This window comes from Silurus meridionalis, chromosome 20, assembly GCF_014805685.1.
Source record: "Silurus meridionalis isolate SWU-2019-XX chromosome 20, ASM1480568v1, whole genome shotgun sequence".
Lineage (NCBI taxonomy): Eukaryota > Metazoa > Chordata > Actinopteri > Siluriformes > Siluridae > Silurus > Silurus meridionalis.
Window position 1 is genome coordinate 1,240,809 of NC_060903.1, and position 25,502 is coordinate 1,266,310.

Consider the following 25,502-nt stretch of genomic DNA (forward strand, 5'->3'; position numbering starts at 1 on the left):
AACATTTGGTGCATCATGAAATGAAAAATACAACAAGGGAAACCCAGAACTGTTGAGCATCTAGAATCCTGTTTCAGACACAACAAAGTGAACAGCATTCCTCTCCCAAAACTTCAGCAATCGGTCTCCATAGCTCCCAGATGTATACAGACAGAGGACGTGATGCTAAACACGGACCTGTAGCAACTTTGTGACCTTAATTTTTTCTTAAAAATTATTAATTATCAGTTTCTTTTAGTTCAAACATTTAATCTGTTTTTTGTGTTTTATTGTGAATAAAATAGTGGGTTTATGAATATTTTTTTTTCTTATAACCATTTTTGGAATCTGGGTTGTACATTGTGCAACTGATGTTTCAGTATGGACCGAGTCGCTGTTTTAAAACCTTGTTTTCTCCCCTTACAGGTTTGTAAAACCTGCACCAATGTTTCTCGACCGGAACTTTAAACGCCTAGCGAAAGTCAACAACTATTTACCTCCATTCGGATTGAAGACACAAGGTACGCAGCTTTTCTTTTTAGCGTTATATGTTGTATGTATTCTGACTCGAATTTAACAAAATTAAAAAACAACAAAGGGCTAACGAGGAATCGAAACGAGCGCTCCCATTTAGCGAGCGCAATCCTGAGCGCAATTCTATATTTAGCAAATTTTTTTTTAAGTTGACTTTGTGGAAGCAGCAGCTTTAAGAGCTCCATATGTGAGACGAGGCGGCGCAGACGGTCATCTTTCCATCGTCAAAGCTCAAGAATGTTCCTCCTTAAAACAAGAATGGCGCTATTGTGTCCCGATCTCTTTTTCTAAACCGCGGGTTGAGGTAATGATGTATAAACCCACAGCCGCGACGCCATTGTTCGCCACCGAACGCGCTTTTTGTCGTCGTCCACAGCTGCTTGAAAATCTCTGATTAGATCCCATCTGCAGAAGATAGCCTCGATCCGAGCGCTCGGGTCACGTTTTCCAGCGCGGGAAGACGACTCGTGCTGAATGGCAGCTTTGTGAGGCGTCTGGGTTCGCCACGCACACACACACACACACACACACACACACACCGAGACATTGTAAAGAGAGATCGTCCCTTGTTTACATTACCACAGGTTTTTTTTTCTTCCTCCATGTATTGTAGGAGCGATCTACCTTTTCTTTGAGTGTTCCTCACTCCGAGACGGGATACGTGTGGGTCGTGAACGAGAGCAGAGATAAAAATAGATCCAGCTTAGTCGGCAGTTTTAGTGTAATCGCCTCCTTTTTATCCCACACACGGCTCTGATTTCTGCCCTCGAGTATAAACATATCCTCAGGTAACTGGAGGCAGGTGAAAGAGAAAGTGTTCTGAATCACAGCTCGAGTCTTGAGTACTTTGTTATTTGGGCTTAAAATGTATAAAATCAACAGGGTTTCTGCTGGGTCTTAAAGTCTAAACTTAAAAAAAAAGCAATACTTTGGGCCCTGTAGCACTTTAGAATGGTCAGGTGTCCACAAACATCTGGAGATATCATGTATAAACACTCGTTCCATGACCAGTTTCTGTTTTCTTCCTTTCAATACGTTTAGAAGATTGCGCAGAAATCTGCAGAACTGACACTGGAGACTCCTTCCATGAAGGTAACATTTTTAAAGCAGCATCTCCCTATAGATGAATGCTGAGATGTTTCTGAAGGTTTACTCATTCTCCATCCAGCTCACACACTTTGCACCATGATCATTTATAGTGAGGGAAATTCCTTCCACCACCTGAAACCCTTTTTTTTTTTTTTTTTTTTTTTTTTTTTTTAAGGTGAAGCTCCGTCTTATCCTCAATAACTCAAGCTCTGATTTTCCTAAACAGTGTATACACTGAAGGTGAGGGGTTCGTTTGTTCAAACTGCCCACTTGGATGCTTGAATGAAGTGTTTATTCCATTATGTGAAAACGATTAGTACCCATCGCTCTTCACAGGTTTTTTTTTTTGGAGAGGAACCTGTGGTAGTACGTTTCTCCTGCCACTGCCCCTCACCACCCCACCCCCCCCAGACGCCGGTGTGGTCCTCCCACTGTTTACTCTCAGGCCTCGGTGATGCTTGACGTCAGCTGTCGGCAATTCATCCAAACACTGACCGCTGGCATCGCCTTCGACTCCTTCAAATCATTAATCCTGGGCTGTTCGGATCGGGTTTTCCGTACAGCAGGAATTCCACCGCTGGTTAATATCTTTCAGGAGATTTTAATATCCAGCTGTTTCGTTCGGTCTCGCTGAAGCTGACGCACGTCACTCAGACCGATAGGTTGCCATTACTCCAGTAACCTAAACACACACTCACATCCTCATACACACCTAAATAAAACATTTATTTATATTTAATACTAATTCAGATGTTGTACTCGAGAGGAGTGGGATCAATGGGAAGCTCCAGTTGTGTATTTTTATTTATGCGTGTGTAATCGTTTACAAATCGGTTTTTTTTTTTTTTTTTTGGACATAAAATCATAATGTCATGTGTTGTGTCATGATGTTCAGTCGCATGATGGACGTCTGACTTACTGTTTTTTTTTCTTAAGGAGACGTTAACTTATGGAACTATTCAGGGTCTCATGGAAGGAGTCTCCACTGTCAGTTTATTATATATTTATTATAATTTTAAATGTATTTATTTTACCTCCTAAAACCTGATTGGCTTATTATTTTGTTCCGCACCATACAGACAAATCAACGTCACTTTTCAAGAGCCAAATAGAAGAGCACAATATAATTTTTCCATATTTTATGCATATTTACATATGCATGTGGTTGGTGGGTGAATCGAATAAATAATTAGGCTACGTTAATAGTTAATAATTAAACCAGAGGTCGACCGATAGTGGATCTTCCTCTTCAAAAAAAGTTTTTAGAAAAAAAAAAACACAATGTAAAATATTACTGAGGTTTATTAAAAAACGAAATAAAAATGACTGAATCATATTAATGTGCTATAAATAATTATGAACATATTGATTGTATTCATTATATAATTAACACATTATAAATAATATATATATTATATTCTCTCCGTGCAGCGTGAAGTCTCAGGGGTATAAACAAACAGCACAGGGCATCAGCAATTCGCCTCTAGAGGCTGCTATCGTGATTACAGCGGACTGGAAAATGGAAAAACTATCCGTATGGATTTTTGGCGAGAGCCGAAAGTTCCAGCGATCAACTGTCGGTGCCTCGACCTCAGTTAATTACCGAGGGGAATTTTAGTCTGAATGGCAACCTTTATTATCAAATACAGATATGATAAGAGTAAAACATTTACAATTTGAATTTCAAAATATGTCTTTGGCATTGTTCAGAGGGCCGTTCCAAATGTGGGGGGTGTAGGTTGGGGCCCGCTGTTCTAATCGGTCAGTGCAACTCGAATTGTACATCATTATGAAATTTTGGCAGAATTGATGTTCCCGGTCCCCACAATGCCGTAACGGGTTTGGTGAATAATTGTGTTTAATAGTTGTGTTTCCGTTGCTGGGAAGTCGCATCTTTCTGGAGACTTCGGATGGCGACGTGTTGTAAACGTTCCACATGGGCATCAGAAGAATGCTTACAAAGGCCAAACAACTCGATAAATTTAGATGGCTAGCTGACATGCTCCGAGTGTCTAAGAGCGTTCAATTGCAGACTTTGTCACAGGAATGCTCTTTGTTTAAAAACGGCATTCCTCCTTTACAGGCTGGTTTTTCCATCACCTCGAGCGGCTCGAGGACGGGCTCCCGCTTTGGCTCGGCAGCTCGCTCGTCTCTCCATCAGGGCGTCTCCGAGAGCTGCATGTTTGATATTAGTGAACTATGCAGTCGGATTTGTTCTGATGCTCCATTGCATTCACGCAATTGTTCTTCTGTTTCTCCTCACAGAAAGAATCATAGACACTATATTAACCGCTACGAAGGCCTTCGGACTGAGTCCAGAACTTGACAGGTAAGTGCGAGAGACGAGTTCTCAAAGCCACATTGAAGCCTTGCAGAAACCTCACAGAAGCTGTACAGAGATCTCATTTTAACTGTTGCGAATCAACAATAAGGGCTCTTTCTCATGCAGGGCCATGCGGAGGTCAGTGGTGTAACCATGGCTGGTGCTCATTTGTTTCGACACAAGCACATTATTTTTGCCCAGTTGTGTGATATTTGACATTTTTGAGTGAAACGTTCAAACCTGTTGAGACATCGCGTTCCACATTAGATCTCCGTTCGCTGTGTTAATGAGCTCCACTCTTCTGGGAAGATGTTCCACTAGATTTTGTGGAGATTCATTCAGCTAAAAGGGTGTTAGTAAAGTCAGGTAGGTGAAGAGGTGAGGAGGCCTGCGGTGTAGCCAGCGTTCACATTCATTCTGTTAAATAGGGTCTTGAGAGCTTCTATAGCAGACGATCTTCCATCACATGTAAAGCAGATCTTCATGGAGCTGGAACAGGTTTGGGTCTCCAAGTTCAAGTGAAGAGTGATAATACTGTAAAGTCAGGTGTGTAGTGTTTTCACAGCTCACGGGAAGACGATGTATTTTACATTTACGGCATCCATACCGACTTACAATTATCTTATTCATACATCTGAGACACTATGGGGCCTTGTTCAGGGGCCCAGGAGTGGTAGCTACTTTGTGTGGCTGAGATTTGAACTTACAACCTTATGATCCAATGCCTTAACCACTAAAGTTTAAATGTATATGTATATATGTTTACCATTTTGTGTGTGTTTTTTCTTTGTAGATTGACTTGTAGAAGATGTATAATTGTGGGGAACGGTGGGATCCTGGCCAATAAATCTCTGGGCTCCCGTATCGATGAATACGACATTGTGGTGAGGTGAGCATTTACACACAACGCTACCTAGAAAATAAAACGTTTACAGTCTGTGTGGTGGGGGGGGGTAATTATTTACAAAAAAAAAAAAAAAGATTCTTACTATGTGAACGTGGTCCAGATCGTAATCAGAAAAGTCTGTCTGCTGTTGATTTTTAAAATCCTAATTGAAAAGATCTGGTTGGTGGTCAGTTTTTTTTTTCTTTTCTTTTTTTTCCTTGCTTCATTTTCATACACCTACTGAGAAAGTTATGTACATATCATCCTACATGGCACAGAAAAATCTTATATATTTTAAAACAGAAATATCGAGTAATGTCTGATTAATTATTTTATCGTACCATAATTTTTTTTATACATTTATTTATTTATTTATTAAAAAATACAGGAGAAAAAATTTAAGTAAAAACATGACCAACCGCAGATTCGTATTCTCTTTCACTTACATTGCCGGTATAATAATTCTACTAAAATAAGTCCAAGCAAAAAAAAAAAAAAAAGGGCAATCAAGTCTCGTTAAACATTCCCAGCTTCCCGAAAAAAAAAAAAAATTTTCCAAATCCAATTCCAATCTTTCTCATCTGTTACAGGATCGCAATAAATTCGTTCGATTTTTCTCTGAACTGATTTTTCATTCATTTTTTTTTTTCTCTTCTTGGAATACCGACTGGGTATCTCGTGCCTCGCATGGACTGGTGCCATGTCGTCGTCTTCTTTAATAATCTACACTTTTTTTTTTATCTGTATTACTTCCAAAGCTTGGGTTTGTGTTCAGGTTAAACGAGGCTCCGGTCAGCGGGTATACCCGGGACGTCGGTACCAAAACCACCATGAGGATAACGTACCCCGAGGGAGCCATCCAGAAGCCGGAACGCTACGAGAAAGACTCTCTGTTCGTCTTCTCGGCCTTCAAACCTCTCGACTTCAAATGGCTGAGGCACATCATCTTCAGGGAGAAATTGGTGAGAGTGAGTTATAATCATAATTCATTCTTGACCTGTTCTGAGAGGGAATGTTTTTGTTAGATTCATTGTAATGCATAATTTTTTCCATCCACAAGCCAAACTTTTAGATGATCAGATTCCTCGTTCAGATTCCCTTCACACAACTGACATTTCCATCAGTACTGCTTCCATGTCTATAATAAAACATACACACTGCTGTAAATGATCAAATTGAAGGGGAAATAAATTCTCGATTTTACTACACATTATTGTGTGAGTGTGTGTGTATAGTGTGTATAGTGTGTGTGTGTGTGTGTGTGTGTGTGTATATAGTGTGTGTGTGTGTGTGTATATAATGTGTATAGTGTGTGTGTATAGTGTGTGTGTTTAGTGTGTGTGTATATATAGTGTGTGTAGTGTGTGTGTATATATATGCGTGTGAATATGTGTGTGTGTGTGTGTGTATATATATATATATAGCATACATAAACATAACCCCTGGAACATCCGAAAATCTGGGGGTTTTGGACAGACAGTTAATATATAACAAATGTATTGTATTAATTTGATTTATACACATATTTTTTGTAATATTTTTATTTTTAAATTAAACAAACTTGTGGTCCCGCACTTAATATGTTCATAAGAGAACTTAGCTTTTAACTGTGTTGCGCATGTAAAAACATGTATTTTATTCGGTACACCAGTGCACAGTACCAAAAGTCCTGTACCGAAATTGTTTATGGCGAATAAGTGTACCGATACAACCGTAGCATACAAATATAAAAATATATGTACGTACGTTTACATGTGTCTGTTTAGGACCAGGATGTGACACGGTACCATTAGAAACTCTTGTGTACATTTGTTTGAAATTTAGTTTTTTTGGGAAACTTTTGGGAAGAACACAAATTTTAGATCATTAGAAATACAAATAAAATGACTTGTAAAGAAAATTCCTGTAAACCAAATGACTTCAGCTTTCCGTCAAAACACAAATCCTGCCAGAATCCCACTCCGAATGCCAGGTAGCAGCTGTGTGTCATGTCGTGGGGTTTTTTTGCGTAATATTTACGCAAAAAGTTTGCCGTTTTTCTGCGATCATCTTCGAAACACTTCTCATGTAGGCGCAACTCCCCCAGGTCCTAAAGCCTGAGGTTTAAACAGAGAGTCTGCTTTTCAGGAAAAGTATTTAGTCTTTATGTGTTTATTTGCTCTTTTTGATGATCTTTGGTGAGTCACATGAATTTTGAATGTTTGTTAGACATGCCCTTGACTCGAGATATTGCGATATCGACGGCAGAAGAATTGAAATAAGAAGCTCGGTGTTGAGGAAACGGTGTTTTGTTTCTTGATGGCCAATGGATTTTCATACGGCGAGTTAGAATGTTTAATCAGGAAGGGTCGCTCAGGCTGAACGAGTTTCCTCTTATCTCAGCAGGGAAAGGGATGGCAAGTTTAATGACTGCTCTCATCCCACTCGTTATCACACAAAGAACACACACGAACACTTTGTTTTTCCTCAACCGTGAAGGGTGAAGGGGGGTATCTCAAGGGCAATTTTTTTTTTTGACATATTAATGAAGCCATGCCAGGTCACGGTCTCGAGCTAGGGGTCGTTTTTAAATGTAATCCCCCACCTCATTCTGTAGACGTGTCTCTGAGAGTTTGTTTCTTCTTTTTCTGGAGAGTCTGGAAGCCGTGCAGTGGAGGAGCTCGGAGCCAACGCAGCTGCGTGACTGTAAGGGAGCGGCAGGACGAAGGAATTTTAACAGGGTGACATTTGTCAGAGCGCGAGAGGCTCGGCGGAGGAAGTAAAGTAGCGAGGCTGTTTGATTACTCCTCCTCCTCCTCCTCGCTTTTATAGTAAAAAAAAAAGTCTGATCGTTAAGGTACAGACCAAGATAACAGATCTGCCCTCCAGCGTCTGGGACATTACCCTTGATCTTAGAGTGGCAAGAGCTAGCCAAATGAGGCTCTCTGAAAAGTTGCTAATTACAGTCGTTTTAGCAACAATTTGCACTGGTGGGGGGTGTGGACAAATCTGACAGGAATTCTATGTGCAATCCAGACGGAAACCCTGTAGCACAAAGACGTAGCTCAATATTCATCCAAGGTTTTGTCGATTTCAGAAATCAAATGAACTTTTGGCATCATTTGCAGCAGTGTTTTAAGAAAAGAATGTGGTTTTCTGTTGTCCAAAAACAGCTTCTTTTTTTTTTCTTCGTTTAATAGCATCTTTTGGATCATATAATAGACGTGAAGCACTCGGTGACATTTTTTGGACGTGTTATTAAGGCCAGATTTTTTATTTTTTTTAAGTTGCAATCCTGAAAACGTGATTATCAGAAATTTCCTGGCCGCTCGCACAAACCACACACAAAAAAACCCACAATTTTTTTCATGTCAAAAAGAATCCCATAAATAATGACATTTCGTTTTGTTGCAGGACACACCCGTATATGTCGGCGTATATCGGGGGTTTAGAGTCTAAAACTTTGCGAAAGCTTCGATTCTCCTTTTTCGTTTGTCATTTTTTTTTCCTTCTAAAATGGAAGCACGCAGCTGTAGAAGATGTTTAGAGACGGCCAGTCTACGACGTGACCTGGTGTGTGTGTATTAGGGTTGTAAGAGTATCGTGTTTAAAGTGGTTCCCTTAACTATTTGTCACTTGACGAATGAGGTCCATCGCGTTTGTGCCTTCGCAATGACAGACGACTTCGAGTTCGGAAAACATCATGCTTCCTTTTCTTTTTTTCATTCGTGTTCACATCACGGTATTTAGTTGAAAATCGTTTGTCTGCTGCAAATCCGTTGGTGCAAATGAAACATTTTGATTATACCAAATAAATAAATGAGCCTGCATTTAATCATACATCATCTCCTCAAACGCTCGGTAACCATGGAGACGCCAAGTTATTTGTCTCAGGCTTTAGAGGTGCAGTATCACAGACCATCCTCTCGTTAACCTTCTTGAAAAAACGAACAGCACCACTGAGAGTCCCGCGTCGCCAAACACTCGCCAAACGCGACAGTCCTTTGAAGCTGTGCAACAAAATAAAATCAGACGAGTCACGTCCACGTCACCGCTTGTCTCTGACTCACCTGTATGACGAGTCGAGAAAAGCCACAAGAACACAAAAGCGTGTGTGTGTGTGTGTGTGTGTGTGGACATTTAGAAAAGCTCGCCTTTCGATTCAGATCTAATCCTCACACACCTACTGTAGTCTTCACTCTCTCTCTCCCACACAGCGGTGTTTTTTGTACACTGGCTGCCGAGAGCTTTGATGTGATTAGCTTCAGTGCAGCTTTGTGTAGCGCGGATCTTTGACAGGTGGAAAGAATGCGCCGCCTTTTCATCGCCCATGTGATGAAAAGGAAAAGTGCAGTTGGAGGCGTAGGAAAGACTCACCTGAGTGGAGAAGAAAAGGAATTCTCCAGAAGATCCAGGGACCGTGTTCGGAACTCGGATTGTTGTGAGTTGAGTCGAGTGGATTTGATTGTCTTTTTATCCACGTTCATAAATACGGCAGAACAAAATAGTGTGCCTGAGGGACAGGGCTCACGTTTAACTCCAGCAGCACTGCTGCTGCTACGTAAATACGACGTATAACAACACCACGGAGACGGAGGCGTGTCCTGAGAGTCACACAGAATACAGATTAACATGGCAGAGGTAGAGCTGTAACTTCTTACAGACACAACAGGAAAAGAACATCTGGTTTTACTACAAAGGCAAGACATGCTTCTGCATTATAATACGCAACGTAGAAAAACGTATTCTATACCTCGGCATACGTCACGTTGTAGCGAGCATGCAGAATTCCTAAGTTATGTTCACGTGGATTTCGGGCGAATTCCGTGCATCTCTTTCTTTATAGCGTTACTCAGGCAGTTGGAATTCATCTAAATGCCGTGTTTTTCGACATGTGCTGCAACATTTTTCAGGGATGCGAACTGTTAAACCTCCATTTCCATCTGGACTACTAATATTCTTTGATATTTTACTGAAACAGGGGACAATAAGTTGATATTTAAAATCTTGGAATCAGGATAAGCGTGACTGTGATCACTGGTCCGTTCAGCACTGCACTACTGGAACATGTCTTCCTGTGTTACTAACTTAAACTGTCTGTTGGCCACACAGACCTTCCTAATAAAAACTGAATTAAAATAAAAGAATACTGGACTTCTGATTACACTCTTGCAGATGGGAAATGCGGCAGAGGTTCTGGTCAGCAATCATGGCATTTCAAAGGGATTAATTTTTTTTCCCCCCTTTGCATTTCTTGCATTTTCTTTTATGTTTTCTTAATCAGTACCACCCAGAAATGAGCACAAGTCTGTCATGGGTTCTTTTTCCAAGCCTCTAAAACACTTGGCAGCTTATTGTTGTCATTAGAAATTGATTAACCCACTGTGATTACAGTAAACTAAAGTAAAACATTCCCGGGCTCTGGTACCTTCAGAAGTCCTTCAGAATCACCTTCATCACCTGCCTTCATCCCATTCATATGTTTCTTTCTGTTTCCCTTTGAATTAAACATTATTTTAACCAATCACGCTCAGAGTTAAAAATGAACACCGTTGCCTTCGAATCAGTAAAATATATTTATAGACAAATCCTGCTTGTGTAACGCCCTTTTTGTTGTTGTTGTTGTTTATACTGGACCACATTTCTGTTGATGCTGAGAGAAACTTCACTAGAAAAGCTGACTCACAAAGCACAGGCGTGGAATGCTTTAGTCTATACTTCTATATTTCTGTGTAATAATTTCCTCGTCTTTATGGATTTCAGATGTGCTTTGGTCCTTTAGTCTTTAGAGTCCCTTTACACTAAGTTTATCTTAATGCTTTTTGAATGAGAGTATTTTCTGCCCTCTTGCATGCTTTTATCCAAAATGGAAGCCATTATGAAATTACTAAAACGAATATCCGCGGTCAGAGGACTCGACCGCACTCGGGCCGACGTTCTCACAACAAAGTTCAGCTCAAATAGCTCGAATGTCTCGAGTCTCAGAGGTTCATTCTGCAAACTAAACATTGTTGATAGCTTTCACTGTACCACATGTTGTTCTGAGAACATGCAAAGGCACAGGATCCCACTTAGGAGAACCCCAGTGAAGATCCAGTCTCGGGAAAAGAGAGATGTCATTACAAAAGAGCAGAAAAAACGGGAGAATGCCTCAGATTCTTTCCAAAAGAAAAGCCATCAAAGAATTTCACGGAATTTGGATCATGGTACTTGGTAACAAACAGCGGGATTTTCTTCTCATGATGCCTCAGATTAGCGTTCCTCCACATTCACTCGGCCATGTCAACTACATCCCGAGCGTTGAGAACCCCGAGGCCGACCCTCGGCATGCAGGAAACACGATGCCGTCAGGATACGTGTATGCGTTCGATTAGGTTCTGCATAGATTGAAATTAAACCTGGTCGCCAAAACTATCTACAAATGCTTCAGTGCCATGACCAATCAGAGCATGGCAGTGCAGGCAGCAGGAGCACATCTGTCCCACAGCAAGCCTGAGCCTCTTATAGACAGATTTGTGAAGCCGCTCAGCCAATGAGAATGTCGACCATAAAAGCGTATCTCCCAGGTTTATTGACCCTTTAACTGTAACCCAAAAGATAAACAGGAAGCCAACAAAAACGCTGCTGTGGGCGAGCTCTGTATGCGTCCACTCGAGAGGGAATTTCCACCGGAGTCTGAAGCCCATTCTTTACTGTCTTCTGCGTAGGATCACGCTGCTTAGAGAATTAAAGTAGTAATCAGTAGAAAACAATGAGACTTGGCTAGAACCTGTGAAATGGTTTGTGGGCTCAGTGTTTTGCGCTCAGTCCTCCAAATGCCCTGCAATTCAAAACACCGCCAATATCAAACATCCTAAGGGGTACCTTAAAACCGAAGCAAAGACCCCCTTAAATACACCCAAGCATAAACACTGGGTTTCATTCCAGATGATGCTCTGCCAGGTCTGCGTGTTTTTACCTTTAATACTTTTAACAACTTATTCCAGACTTTTCCCCAAACTCAGCTCATCAAGGCCTTTCACTTTCCATGAACCCTTCAGTAGTTCTTTTTGGAAGGAACCCCCAAAGAACCAAGAAGAAACATATATGGACATGAGACCTTGTGATCCAGGTTAACCCAGAGCAGTTCAGTAGGATTGAGGTGTGGTGACTGGGCATTCCATGATAAATATCACTCCAGACGTCTGTCTGTTCTCTAAATAACACTTACAGAATTTAGACGTGCGAATCGGCTCATCGTCTTGTTGTACGGCGAAGTCTATTCCAATGAGCCGCAGTCCAGACGGAACTGCATGGTGTTGAAGTGTGGACTGGGAGCCGTGTTGGTTCACTTTCACTTTCCGGAAGCTTCCCTGCTCCAAAACAACCCCAAACCATTAAACTTCCACCTCCATGTGTGACTCAAAGAAACCTCAAAACTATGCTACTATCTGGATAAAGAACCCAAGCAGATATTTATCCAGTTCTCTTAGATCTTTAAGGCCTCTGGGTTTTGTGAATATGGACATGTTTATAAAAAAAATATATTTATTTTCTCAGAACAGAAATAAAAAATTCCAAAATGTGCTTCTGTCGCTTGTTTACTCCTTCGTACAGCCGATACTGAACAGCGTTTTTAGGTTTTCCCCATGGGATTGATTTCCTTGTACACAATGTTTTAACACTCGTCTATGTCGAGTGTTCAGTAATAAAGTTCAAGTGTTCCGTTTAAGTGGTTCGTAGTGGGGCACATTCTCTGTTTAAGACTCTCATTAGTGCTCACACTTTGGCCCGATACACAGGTTACTTGCTCTGTGTGAAAACATAAACATGGGAGACATACATTGTTTTTTTTTCTTTCTTTTCCAGAAAGACATGCTAACACACATTCACTCTGTCGTAAAAAGCCTGAAATGTCGATTCCTTGGGACTGGAGTTTTCACACATTACATCCATTAGCTGTAGAATGATTATAAAATGGTGTGATTGGAGTTTCCCTGTTGCACAAATGTTAGGATTCCGTGTTTAGATATAAAAATGGTCACCACTAGTTTTGGGTTTACGTTGCGATAACATCAAAGAGATCTTCTTTATATACATCTTATTCATACCTGATTCCAGAAATGATTGACTTAAACTATCCAACTCTACAAAATGTGCCTGTGTGCAGAGCTCTTTGTTGTGGTTTGAGCATAAAGATGAAGCATTTGGTTGTTTGCACACACACACACACACACACACACACACACACACACACACACACACACATGCAGTTTATGACTTGTTTCACAATTTTAAATGTTTAAAAATGAAGTAAAGCAATCAGACATGACAGCTGACAGCTGAAATTGCTCGAGGAGTGGATTTGAAGATTTAGTGAAGTAAGAGACACTTTTCCTGATGCCTACAGCCAGACTATGAAGTTGTTTATCTTTATTTAAGGTGAACTCAAGCTTTATTCAACTAATGCTTATTAGAGGTGTAATGGTACACGTATTCATACCCAACCGTTTCGGTGCACACGTTTACCGAACGCAATTCTTGTTTCATGTCCGGAACATCGTTACAATCCGAGATTCCTCATGAACGCATTAAATGGCGGACCGCAAGTTTGTTTTGTCTTCACCTCGCACTTTGTCCCAGTGGCTACTCGATCCGTACCTGAAACATGGGTTGTGTTTTGCGCAAACTTCTGTCTTAAAAGGAGAAAATCCTGACAATTCCACATATCGAGGGAGTGAACGAATAAATGAAGGACGGATGGATGGATGGAATGCATTCGTTTATGAATAAGAATGAATCTTATAGGCTCTAACAAATGTAAACTTAAATATTTCAATTAATTGTATTTAATTTTCTATTAAATTCTGTTTTATCCATTTAATTTGTGCCTATTTACTCGATTTCTCAATTTAATAAATATAGCAAAAAAAAGTGGATTGTATTAATTTGATTACCTTTTTTAGTTTGATTTATTTAATCCAAGCAGAAATTTTTTTTAATTATCTAAAAGTGTTCACAAATGTTAGATTATAAGCGACGTAAATTAAAAAAAGACAAGCGATTTTATATTTCTCTGAAATTGAAGCGACCGTGATTTTAAAAACGAGGTAACTGAATTTTATGAATCGTTTCACCACTAACGAGGATGTAATTCAGACCTTTTTAAGGCTTTTCTGTTCTTCTCCAACAGATTATTCTCATCACACAGCTTTTTTCCTGCAGCTTGTTATTTTTCTATATAATGCACATTAAGTCAGTTTCTATAAGCAAGTCTTTCCCTGCTTGTCTCTATCTTGTGTGGGCTCGAACCTGATCACTTCCTTCGTTCCATGGCATGAAGGTGCACTTGCATCGAATGTTTCCCTGAAGGCTTGTACTCGGCGAGAGAAAGACCGGCGATGAGGCCTGTGGTTTTTATGAGGTGATTTAACACTTGCCGGCCGTGCTGGAAGCTTGTTAAAGACGTGTTGGAGTTCTGCACGGAGACAGTAAAGCCTCTCTCACCTGCTGCTTTATTGGATGGATCGGTTTCCCTCGTTTCTTTGGGAGAATCGGGTGTTCGCGAATCCTGCGCTTCAGAGAGGCCATCAGTCAGAAGCTTTCACTCTTTTTCTCTCTCTGGCTGGCTGTGGTTTCCCAAAGGAATGCTGGTAGGAGGTGTGTTTGGACTAGAGCCAGTTAAGACTAGAAGAGGACTTCAACAACAGCAGTGTGTTTAGAACGGCCGTGTTTAACTTTGCTGGGGACGTAACGTGAACCAGACTTGGACCAAAGTCTGAATGAAAATAGTTGTCAAAGTATTTAAACGTGATAAATGGGGGATTGCTGAGAGAGTGGACAGATTTCGCTACTTGGACTCAATATCAGAACATCACACTGCTGCCTTGTACAGTTTGATTTCTGTTTTATTTAGGTGACACAGCTAAGACGTAGTTGTCTTTTACACTGCACAAAATAACCGTTTAAATATGAGTGCATGATTTAAGAAGAAACAGACCTGTGACGAGTCAAATGATCTGCGGCATACGATAATTACACGTGGTAAGATTCATTAAATAAGAAAACATATCTGGGCGTTAGAAAAGAGCAAAATGCCTTAAAATAAGCATTAAACCGCATATTCCAAGCTGTCAGTTTAGTCTGATCATCTTAAAACCTTTATTTATTTTTTCTGGGTTTTTTTTGTTTGTTTTTTTTTTTGCTTTTTTTTAATTGAAAAGATCCTAAAACCAGAGCACAAGCGAATTCCTCTTAATTTAAGAATCATCATTATATCGTCCTAAAACGAGACAAAGCATTTAAAAAAGAGATCACTATTAAAATCAAGATCACACATACATGCGTATCGTCAACAATTAATTATTCAAATGGAGACTGTACGATGCGAAAACAGAGCAAAATCATTACTTACTGCTTCTCAAAATACTTCATCTGATTGCAACATAAAACATTATTGAATATATTTTGTCATCACTGAACAATGAGAGATTTTCAACATGAGAAACTAAAATCAAACTACAGAACATCTTACTGTAATAAAAAGCCATAAATACTTTATTATATAAAGAACAAAGTTCCAAAAAATTATAATTATAATTGGATAATGTTTGGAAAGATTGTGTACTGCAGACTCTTTACATTCTGTTATTAGGTTGTAAATAAATGTGTTGGCGTCGACATAAAACAAGCATTTGGAATAAATAATACTAAAGTCCCAAGTGTGATTATATTTTTATTTTTGTTACTAGGCAGCTTTACAACCAGTTATTACAGTTACAATAAAGTCTAAAATATACAAGGCCTCAACTGATGCCTCTGATTGTAACTTTGAGGTTTGCAAAGTAAGAAAACGAGAAATGATGTTAAAACAAATAATCATTTCACACAATCTGCTCTTGGCAGAGTATTTTATTCCTAATATAAGATCGATGGGATTTTTACGGCTAGAAAAAAGACTGTAAGTCAGGAGTTTTTTCAGTGTAAGTCTGTCTGTTGTCTTGTTGGATTAAAAGTGTATTTGATTGGTTTGTGGCTTAGGAAGCAGAAGCCACAGATTAACAGACCAAACGTTCCTACGTATCTGAAATGGCATAAATGGTTGAAACATCTGTTATTAAATAAACGAATAAACAGCGTATTCATCTACTTTGTACTCTTGGTGATGCCGAATACAAGATCTTTTCCCCCGTATCTGTTTTGCATGGGTGTTTTTTCACCAAAAAGGAATGTATACGGATCTCCCAGAGGAATGCCGTCATGCCTGAGTGATTGTAAAGAAATCAATCTGTGACAACCGGCGTTCTTCATCTTCAGACAGCCCCTCTCTCACTTTATACCCAACACCTCAGGGGTCAGATTTCAGATGCCATTGCAAGGTCTACATGTTCAGCACTACGCAGGAGATGTCTTTCGATTCACAACTCTTACGGAAGTTTCTGAATAGCACCAAACAATAGTTTGCATACTTGCTTTGATGGTCGTGTATTTCAGAGTTAAACACGACCTGACGCTTCCATTTATTACGCAAGGTGGTTTTTTTTTCTACTTTGCACATGCTCATACACCTGTTTGACGTTGCAGCATTCCGCAGATTTTGTGTTGTGCCTCTTCTTATACGCCCCCCCCACCTTGTTGACAGGAGAGATGTTGTGTTCTTGCTGTGGCTTGCATTGAGGCGGCTTTTTTGTGTTCAAAGCCATTTGCCGAGCTCAATGGCTGCTCCCATTATTTGACAATATCAAAGGCACTGTCTTCTTATTTGAACAGGTGACTCCCATTAAATCGGACGACCCGGCTGGCGCTCAGCCAGCAGCCCTTTTGCAGCCTTGCCGAGGCCGGCGTTAGCAGCACTCATGCTTGATGATCTCAATGTAGGGCTGACGATTGAATAATTGCTCAGCTGCACCACTTGGCCAGTCTCCTGAGTAATTGGTATCAACCTGGGGGTTGCTGCAGATCCTCGAACACCCGTGGAGGTCAGGATCTCATTCGTCTATTTCCTGTGGGCCTGTCCAGCATGGATGTGCTGCCTTACTTTTAATGAAATCCGTCCCTGTGATCGGCCCCTGGTCACGTCCTAATGCACTAACAGTATGCAGTGATGGCATGTTTGACATGTTCGCTCATGTTTATGGAAGAAAATTCCACGTATTGAACCTTGTATGAAAGAATTTTCATTTTTATAATGACCATCTTGGAAAAGGTGACGAAAAAGGTGTTGATTTGGCTCATTTTGTATTCAGCACTTGCGTCAGGCTCGATAGAAACCTGTCTAAATATGGTGTCTTTCTGTCTTCTGGCTTTTCAGCAAGGTTCAGAGGGCTTTTGGAAGTCTGTGGCCCAGTTTGTGCCCAGAGAACCCTCTGAGATGAGAATTCTCAACCCTTACTTCATCCAGGAAGCTGCATTCCAGTTCATTGGACTGCCAATGAACAATGGCCTCATGGGGAAAGGGGTGAGTGCCAGGCTGATTATGCTGTTTATTCTTTAAATGCTGTTTATTCTAAACTGATAAAACTAATCAGCAAATAAAAATAAAAAAATAGTTATTTATATATATAAAAAACTGCTAAGTAATCAATTTTCCCTCTCTATCTTTATTGTATTAATGTCAAACCATGTCTTTATGTCCAACCACTTAAATTTTATATTGACCCTAATATTTGGGGGAGAACTTCACCTAAAATGGTTAGCGATGTTGAAGGTTCATTTGGGTGGGTTTGGACTTTTTGAACCAAAATGGCAGCATGCCCCTTAAAGCCAATTTTATGGAAATTGGGGTCACAGGAAGCCCTGGGCACATGTTTCCTTAAATGGATTGTAATTACCTCAAAGGTGACCATAGGTCAAACACAGCATGGCTAATCCACCAAATAGGAGCAACTAAAGCCCAAAAACTGTCTCTGAAGCAGGCCAGATCATTCACTGTCTATTTTTTGCTTTGTGCATCAAGAACTTTGTACTTAAGAGAAAAGCAAAACTAGAAAACAGATTTAATTTGATCGAAAGGCCTGATCTGGAAGCGGCCAAACTGCTTTAATGAGACGAACTTAATAAAACAGATGAAGAAATGCTATTTCTCATTTTATTCTCGAGCTTTCTCAGGCATTGTGCAAGTCAAACGCAGCATGGTATTTAGGAAATGTCTGCTATTGTGTGTCATCTGGTTGTGATCTCTGCCACGGCTCTTCTTTCTGGCCGCCTTCCGAAGACTTCACAATAAGTAAACACATGCATTGTTCAGATAAAGTGCATAGACTTTAGGGGCGGTCCAGAAGTAGCAACCTGAACCAGGCAGCCATAAAAGAAGCGTGTTTTACATGCCTCATGTCTCAAAGACAAGGGTTTTGGGATAAAAAAAAATCTCAAGGATTTGAGACGCACCAATTCAGCAAACGAGACTTCCATGAGGATCTATTCATATGACCACTGGCCAGGGTTTGTTTCGTGAACCTTTCCAAGATCCGCTTGATAAAGCCGTCAGACGTCATGTCTTTCTGGAATGCTCAAAGACAGGATTGGAACATAATGAAGTTGACCACCTTATGAAGATCAGCGCCCTCTTTGAACTGCAGAAACATGTGCAGAGCATGTGGAGCTGCCACACCAGGCCCCTCAGGGTGTGTGGGTAGGAGTGAAGCTGTCCCATACGGTACTGATCAAGGCTGGACACACTTAGATGCATCCTTCCCCCCTTCTACCAGTTCTCCTAACACTCACCTGCTGGGGGTGGGCATGCTGCCCAAATCTTACTCCTCATTGTGTGTGAATCATTCTCCAGGCTGTTGCTTGCTAATGATTTTGAGTGGCTACCCACCCCTGGGAGACAAGGAAGTGGAGGTCTGCCTTCTGAAAATTGGCGTGTCATGGGCAGGGGGAGCTCTCACGATAAGTTAACAATCGCTGGCCATGAACAAAGCCAGGTTCTTTCGCGTGCACTTTCCTCACCAGTCAGCTCATGGATAGGAGAGGAAACCAGGAGAGATGGAGAAGAAACCAAACACAGGCGTGATGGTGATGATCAGTTCAAACCAGGATACTTGCAGACTTTTTACAGTTTTGCTGCGAATCATAATTTTTCTTCTGGATTGCTCAGTGATTTACAACCCTGCCAACCTTTCCACATCTTGTGTAGGAAGTACGTCGCTGCAGATGAATGAGCTTCTGGAAGGATCTCGAAAGGATTGACAGCCTCAAAAGTCTTTGATATTATCTGTACCCATTATAAGCCACTGCCCTTCCTCCCATCGAATATAGGGGGAGGTGGGATCTTAGTGCTTAAGGCATTGGGCATTAAAAATCGAATGTCATTAAAAAAAAGAAGACACCAGTCCATGCTGCCACTCCTGGGGCCCCTGAGCAAGGCCCTTAAAAAGGCCCATAGCTGCTCAGTTGTATGAATGAGATATATGTAAGTCTATCTGGATAAGGGCATCTGCCAATTGCCATAAATGTAAATATATGAGGTGGTATCAAAAAGTTTGTAACAGTCACACAGTCACAGGGAGCACCGACCTTCATAAGTCAGTGTGCCAAAAGGCATTGTCCTGTGTGCATCAGGAGCTGTGCAACTGACCACGTGTGCACCCTGCCCCCAAGCTCCTCACTCGTGAAACAACACTGTCTCACTTCCGAACCCACCCTACTCTCCAGATATGGCTCCTGCAGACTTCGCCCTCTTCCCGAAGATAAAGATCCGGCTCGCCGTTCTGACACCGTCGCAGAAGGTGTTTGACAAGCTTCGAAAATAAAACTGCAAGACACATTCCAGAAGAACACTGAGAGCACTGTATTGCAGTGCAAAAGGACTATTTTGAAGGTGATCGTGTCTAAACATAGATAAATAAAGTACTTTCTTGTGAACAGAGCGAGTCTTGAAACTTTTTGATACCACCCAAAACAATCCTTTGAATAACAAGAGCTGTAGCTATTAGATGCCCCCAGGTATAACATTATGACCACCTGCCTAATATTGTGTTGTTTCCCCTTTTGTTGCTAAAGCAGTCGTGACCCATCGAGCATTAACATCATTTACTTCTTCAGCAATTTGATCTACAGGAGCACAACCAGCCTTCGCTCCTCACGTGCATTAATGATCCGCGTCTGCCCACGACCATTTTGCCGATTCACCACTGTTCCTTCCTTGGAGCACTTTGATAGATACTGACCACTGCAGACCAGAAACATCCCACAAGAGCTGCAGTTTTGGAGATGCTCTGACCCAGTTGTCTTGACATCCCAATTTGTCAAACTCAACTAGCATCAACTTTGAGGGCAAAATGTTCCCTTGCTGCCTAGTAATAAATCCACCCGCTAACAGGTGGCATGATGAAGAGCTAATCAGCATCATTCACTTCACCACTCTTAATGTTATAATGTCAGAATGTTATAATGATAGAATTTTATAATGTCATAATGTCCACAGAACATCCCAACACTTGGCACTGTTGCGATCACCATGGCTCTGCATAACTGCGATGAGGTTGCTGTTGCTGGATTCGGCTACGACATGAACAACCCTCACGCCCCCCTGCACTACTACGAGACGGTCAAAATGTCTGCCATCAAAGAGGTAGGATTTGTTTATTCATTTATTTATTTTTCCAGCTTTCACTGGTGAATAATGAAACGCTGTACGCTGGTTTTAATTTCCATGTTCTATTTGAACAGGTGGGTGACAAGCATTTTAGAAGTGCAGACCTTTATCCAGCCTTCTCTTGTTTAACTGTGCAGTAAACGGAAGAGTGCGGCGACGGGATGATTAGCTGAATAAACTGGCTTGAGTTCAGCATGTCTTCTTTACATGTTGTAAAATTCCTTTCTGCCTTTTGGATTTTCTGTATAGAAATTATATAATGTCAGATTTGCTGTTTTTTAAAATGACTTTTAAAGTAACATCTGTCCGAGTTCTAGCTTGAGCTCAATTCCTTGATTGGTCAACGATTATATTATGCAAACTGTGACTCAGATTCGGTTCACAATGGACTTTTTACTGTCTAACCAAACACTGTGTGAGTAACCTGACAATAACAGAAACCTCCTTTGCATTTTTCGTGACATTTGTTAGGATCCTGAGCTGTTTAAGAACATCTTGTTTATCAAGTGACTCATTGCAAATTCAGTTTCCCTTTGGACAGTCCAAAGCCCTCACTTCCAAAACAAGACAAGCATATAGGTGCATAAGAAAGTCAGAAACCTCCAGCCTTCTTGGTGTTTCTTTCTGCAGAGCCGTAAGAGCAGAAGGAAATCTGCAAATCTAAATTCATTCAAGTCAAAGCTTGAAACCATGTTTTTGGATTTGCCGATTTTATCACTATGGACACGCTTCTCTACATACGAGGTGGAATCAGGTGGTAAGGTGAAGGTAGTAGCTTGGTGGTTAAGGTATTGGGCTTTAAACCCAAAGGTCATGAGTTCAAATCCTGCCCACTATGTCACTCCTATGTCACTTTTTTCCTGCCCGGTGCCATGGAGAATTTCAAAAGCAAATTGTAAATAAAGTGTATATAAAACTGTTATTTCTCAAAGCTCTGAAGCATTAAACCATTGTCCTGAATTTTACTTTAAAATAAACATAAATCCTCACTGAAAGATCATGTCATCGTCGTCCCGCCTTCCGAGGACTCCACAAAGCCCTGAAAGGGACAAGCAGACATCAGAGAAGAAGAATCTGATGACCAAGTACATGGTTAACATCGTTTCAATTTATTGTGGTTTGTTAATCAGCGATTTCAAATAAAAATAAAATTGTAAATAAGTTTTAAATTCCCTATAAGCCACGTGCGTTGTGGGGACATCAGTTAAGACTCCATGTTGTTTTTCAGTACAGAACTTATCAACCAGAACATCTTTCAGTATTCAGTAAATCTTGTGTATATTCCACTACAAACCGAGAATCGAATACAAATATTTCACTAATATAATAAATGAATATTTACAAAATCTGAACACGCCCTGTCTCTTTTTCACTCTACAGTCCTGGACTCACAATATTTCCAAGGAGAAGGAGTTTCTCCAGAAGCTGGTGAAGGCCAGCATCATCACAGACTTGACCAAAGGGATCTGATCGTCCCGGCACGGATGCTTCTAGCACAGAGCGAGAAAAGCGAGATTTCTGGAAACCTGGAGGACATCAAGGTGTTCGGCTGCAGCAGAAGTAGAGCAGGTGGAAGAGACGCTTCGATGGTGAAGGGGGGTGGGGGGTTGCGCATGTGCCTTCTGACCGAGAAGTTTCCTCCAGCTCAAAATCCGTTGTGAACATCTGGAGAGACCAGCTTTTCGTCTGTTCCACATTCATCTTTAATTGAGATGGAGTGTGTAATCAAAGACTCGCGAGGTGGCGGACAGGAACTGTACTCGACGCACCGGACTACGGACTGATTGTGCCAAACGTACCTCTTCTGGAGGAGAGATGGATCTCCTCTACAACATGAATGTATTCACGGCGTAGGTTCTGACGGTTCCTAGTGTCATTTTATCACCCTGCCTTTTCTTTTTTCTTTTTTTTTCCAACCGCTCTGCACCATCCTCATCGCCGGAAGGTCAGAGTTCGCCTTCGTACAGTATCACGAAGTGTTTTCTTGAGAATGGACTTTTTTAAAATTAATATTATCATTATTTATTGCGTAACTTAAACCCTCTTTAATTGGAGAGGAAGATAACGTTTTAATGTTTTACTCTGTTCAACAGGAGGCTTTATTTTATAACGAGCTGATTTTATTTCCTGTTTCATTTCATTCTCTTTATTTCTCTTCGTACACATCACACCAAGCCGCCATGCTGTTCGTCTCGTGCCTCCTTGTGTCCAGCGGCTTCGTGCTGAAAAGGTACCGAAGGTCCGGAAAACAAAATGCCTGAAAATACAAATGTTTACTTTTTTAATAACGTGAGTTTTTTGTTTGTTTGTTTGATTGTTGATTTTTGTTCCTTAATAGTTTTGCGTTTGTACATTTTTGAAAAATCGTCGTATGTAATTCAAAAAAACAAAAAAAGCTATTTTATCCGTCACACCAGTTGTTTGTAATTTCAGAATCTGTATATTTTAGAGGAACGGATGTAACGTTAGGAATCAGTCAGGGGAAGAATCAACCTTGGATTTTTTTTTTTTTTTTTTGCAGAATATTGTGATTATTTTGTCGGGGGGGTGTTTAGTTTTGCACAGTAGAGATTATCACGTTGCAGCTTTACAGAGATTCAGTTCGCGACCCCGCAGCAAGTCGAACTCTGCAGAATGGTGTACAGTAGAATAAAGGGATCGCGCTGAAATCAGAAACACTCGTGCTAGCTAACACAGGAGTGGACAAACATTAGTCACTCAGGACAAGCAGATTAGACGTCCGAGCTCTCGGTATAGCAATCGTTTTCTTGGAGAGATCAATTCAACTACAACTACCATGTAGGAACGGTTTTTCTTTGGTAAATTAGAAGCTACGATCATAATGCACTTCACCGTGGCGTGTCCCATCTTTAAGGTTTGAACCGTGCCCACCCGCTGCACTACACACATCAGGTCAGAACGGTTTTTTTCACCGATTAATATGCATCCGCGATTGACTGACGTGTTTTCCTCGCGGCGCAACGTAGGCTAACGCGCACAACGCACAACTAAGCGTAACAAGAGGGAAAAATAAGACAGACCTGATTTTTATTTATTGCTTTTCTCAATTTCTACAAATGCTGCATTAAAGCACTAGCCGGGTCACGGTACGATACCGATCACGTCACATGACGCCATCTAATCACTTTTTACCATCGTCAAATTCCAGGCCGAACCGCAGAACCGAGCCGAACGCTCTCGCCTGCTGAGCTCAGCTAATCAATGTAGCGGTTCGTCCACTCTGTGATATCGAGATTTGTTTGCATTTAAAGGCAATCATTTTATTTGTTTTATTTGTTTGTTTGTCAACACTACAATCCACAGAATCGTCATTTCAGCATCAGCGTAAAGGGTTAGCTGAATTACGAGGTGAAGAAAGTCGGAAATCGGCACGAGGTTCATCTCAACAAGTCCAACTGGAAACAAAGGGGAATTGGAAATAAAAAAAAATTAATGAAAGAAGAGGTTTTATTATATTATTATTATTATTATTATTAAATAAATAGAGAGAATAATTTACGTTGACGTAATCAGTGCATTGGCCATTTCTAAGGTTTGAAAAAGTGTATTTATCTTTATACCAGGAGTTTACTGTCCTGGTGTTTATGACCAGTGTTTTGGATATATTAACACACACATACACACACACACACACACCTTCAGTCAGACTGAAGTGAAACAGTCGAACCAGGCTAAGCGTATTGTATTTATTGGGTTTGGAGACGTGTGTAATACTGGATACAGTATATCTGAATCTCATGCCAAAGACATGTATGCAGTAATGTAGTATTATTTAGTGCTTCCTGACGTATGTCTCGATCAGAACTTCTGGAACAAAACCTTCTAAAGTTTTGAAGACTCTTACATTGTTACTGTATTGCCTTGAGTTTTTTTTTCTGGACAAATCATTGTTGATAATCAACAGCTGCAGTGGGATGAACAGCGAGCGAGCGGTCGGTCAGTCGATCGTTTATTAGTTTTGTTTTGTTTTGTTTGTTTTATTTCATTTTTCTCGAGATTCCCGGACGTGTTGTGTGAAACTTTCTGAACAGCATTGTGGCGAAACAAGTGCCAGATCATTGAGTCCACCAGGATATGCATGATGATGTCCAGCACCTCCCTGCACCTCTCAGAAAAAGGGGCGGGGCTGTCTGCTGTCGATTCATGTACAAATAAATTGTAAAAAATAACAAACGGATTTTGTGTTTTAGTTTTTATTGCACATAATAACACAAAACATACACAACTGGATATTTTGTGTCAACAAACTGATCGTTTTGAACAGATCGTTTCGATTATCCTGATAGGCGTGGTCTCTTCCAGCATGACTCCGCCCCCATCCACATGGCACGAGAGTGTATGTGAGTAATGACGCGATGACACTGGCAAACATCCCGTCCGATCTCATCCTCTAGATCAGATTCTGGGGCCGCTTTATTAGACAGCAACAGCTTTTTCTACAAAAGTCCTCAGAGGACTGATCCTCAACCTTTAGACTGATCCTTTACCTCCAGACTGATCTCCAGACTGATCCTTTACCTCCAGACTGATTCTCCACCTCTAAACTGATCCTCACCCTTCAGGCTGATCCTTTACCTCCAGACTAATACTCCACCTTCAGACTGATCCTCTACCTTCGGACTGATCCCCAGACTGATCCTCCACTTCCAGACTGAGTATTTGCCTCCGTACTTATCCTCCACCTTCAGACTGATCCTTCACCTTCAGACTGATCCTCCACCTCCAGACTGATCCCTCACCTCTAGTCTGATCCTCTACCTCCAGACTGATACTCCACCCTCAGACTAATACTGATTTTCCAGACACATGGAAATGTGAATATTCTACAATTATTTGTGGTTTTGGGTGGATTTTTTCATCATTCTTCTCTGTTTCTGTCAGTCTACACCATATGAAGAACTATTTGGCAGCTTTCATTGCACACTGCTATATTTAATCCCAGAGTTATGAATCTGATTCAGAGTGAAAAGCCAGCAGAACACCTAGTGGGACCTGAAAGTCCGTTCCTGTCATGCTACCAGCAGGGAATCTGTGTGAAAGTGGAATTTTCTCTTCTGCGCTTTTTATCCTTTTAGGAGTTGTAAGGATCTAATTTCAGCTGGGTGGCCCCCCAG

General features: G+C 40.9%; 1 protein-coding gene across 8 annotated transcripts in view; it reads left to right on the top strand.

Moving 5' to 3' along the window:
• The window catches only part of st3gal3b (ST3 beta-galactoside alpha-2,3-sialyltransferase 3b), a 56,171-nt gene extending 31,610 nt beyond the window's left edge, over nucleotides 1–24,561 (top strand). For 5 of the 8 annotated variants that reach the window (XM_046877248.1, XM_046877253.1, XM_046877252.1 and 2 more), the window contains 7 exons: nucleotides 406–500; nucleotides 3,868–3,931; nucleotides 4,719–4,814; nucleotides 5,587–5,779; nucleotides 17,080–17,226; nucleotides 20,197–20,343; nucleotides 21,748–24,561. In XM_046877248.1, the coding sequence (XP_046733204.1) occupies nucleotides 406–500; nucleotides 3,868–3,931; nucleotides 4,719–4,814; nucleotides 5,587–5,779; nucleotides 17,080–17,226; nucleotides 20,197–20,343; nucleotides 21,748–21,837 (832 nt within the window). In that variant the 3' untranslated portion in view covers nucleotides 21,838–24,561. Of the gene's footprint in view, nucleotides 1–405; nucleotides 501–3,867; nucleotides 3,932–4,718; nucleotides 4,815–5,586; nucleotides 5,780–17,079; nucleotides 17,227–20,196; nucleotides 20,344–20,441; nucleotides 21,542–21,747 lie in introns of those variants that run through there. The other 3 variants (XM_046877250.1, XM_046877256.1, XM_046877251.1) reach the window with 2 other exon arrangements.
• The last annotated feature ends 941 nt before the right edge of the window (nucleotides 24,562–25,502 follow it).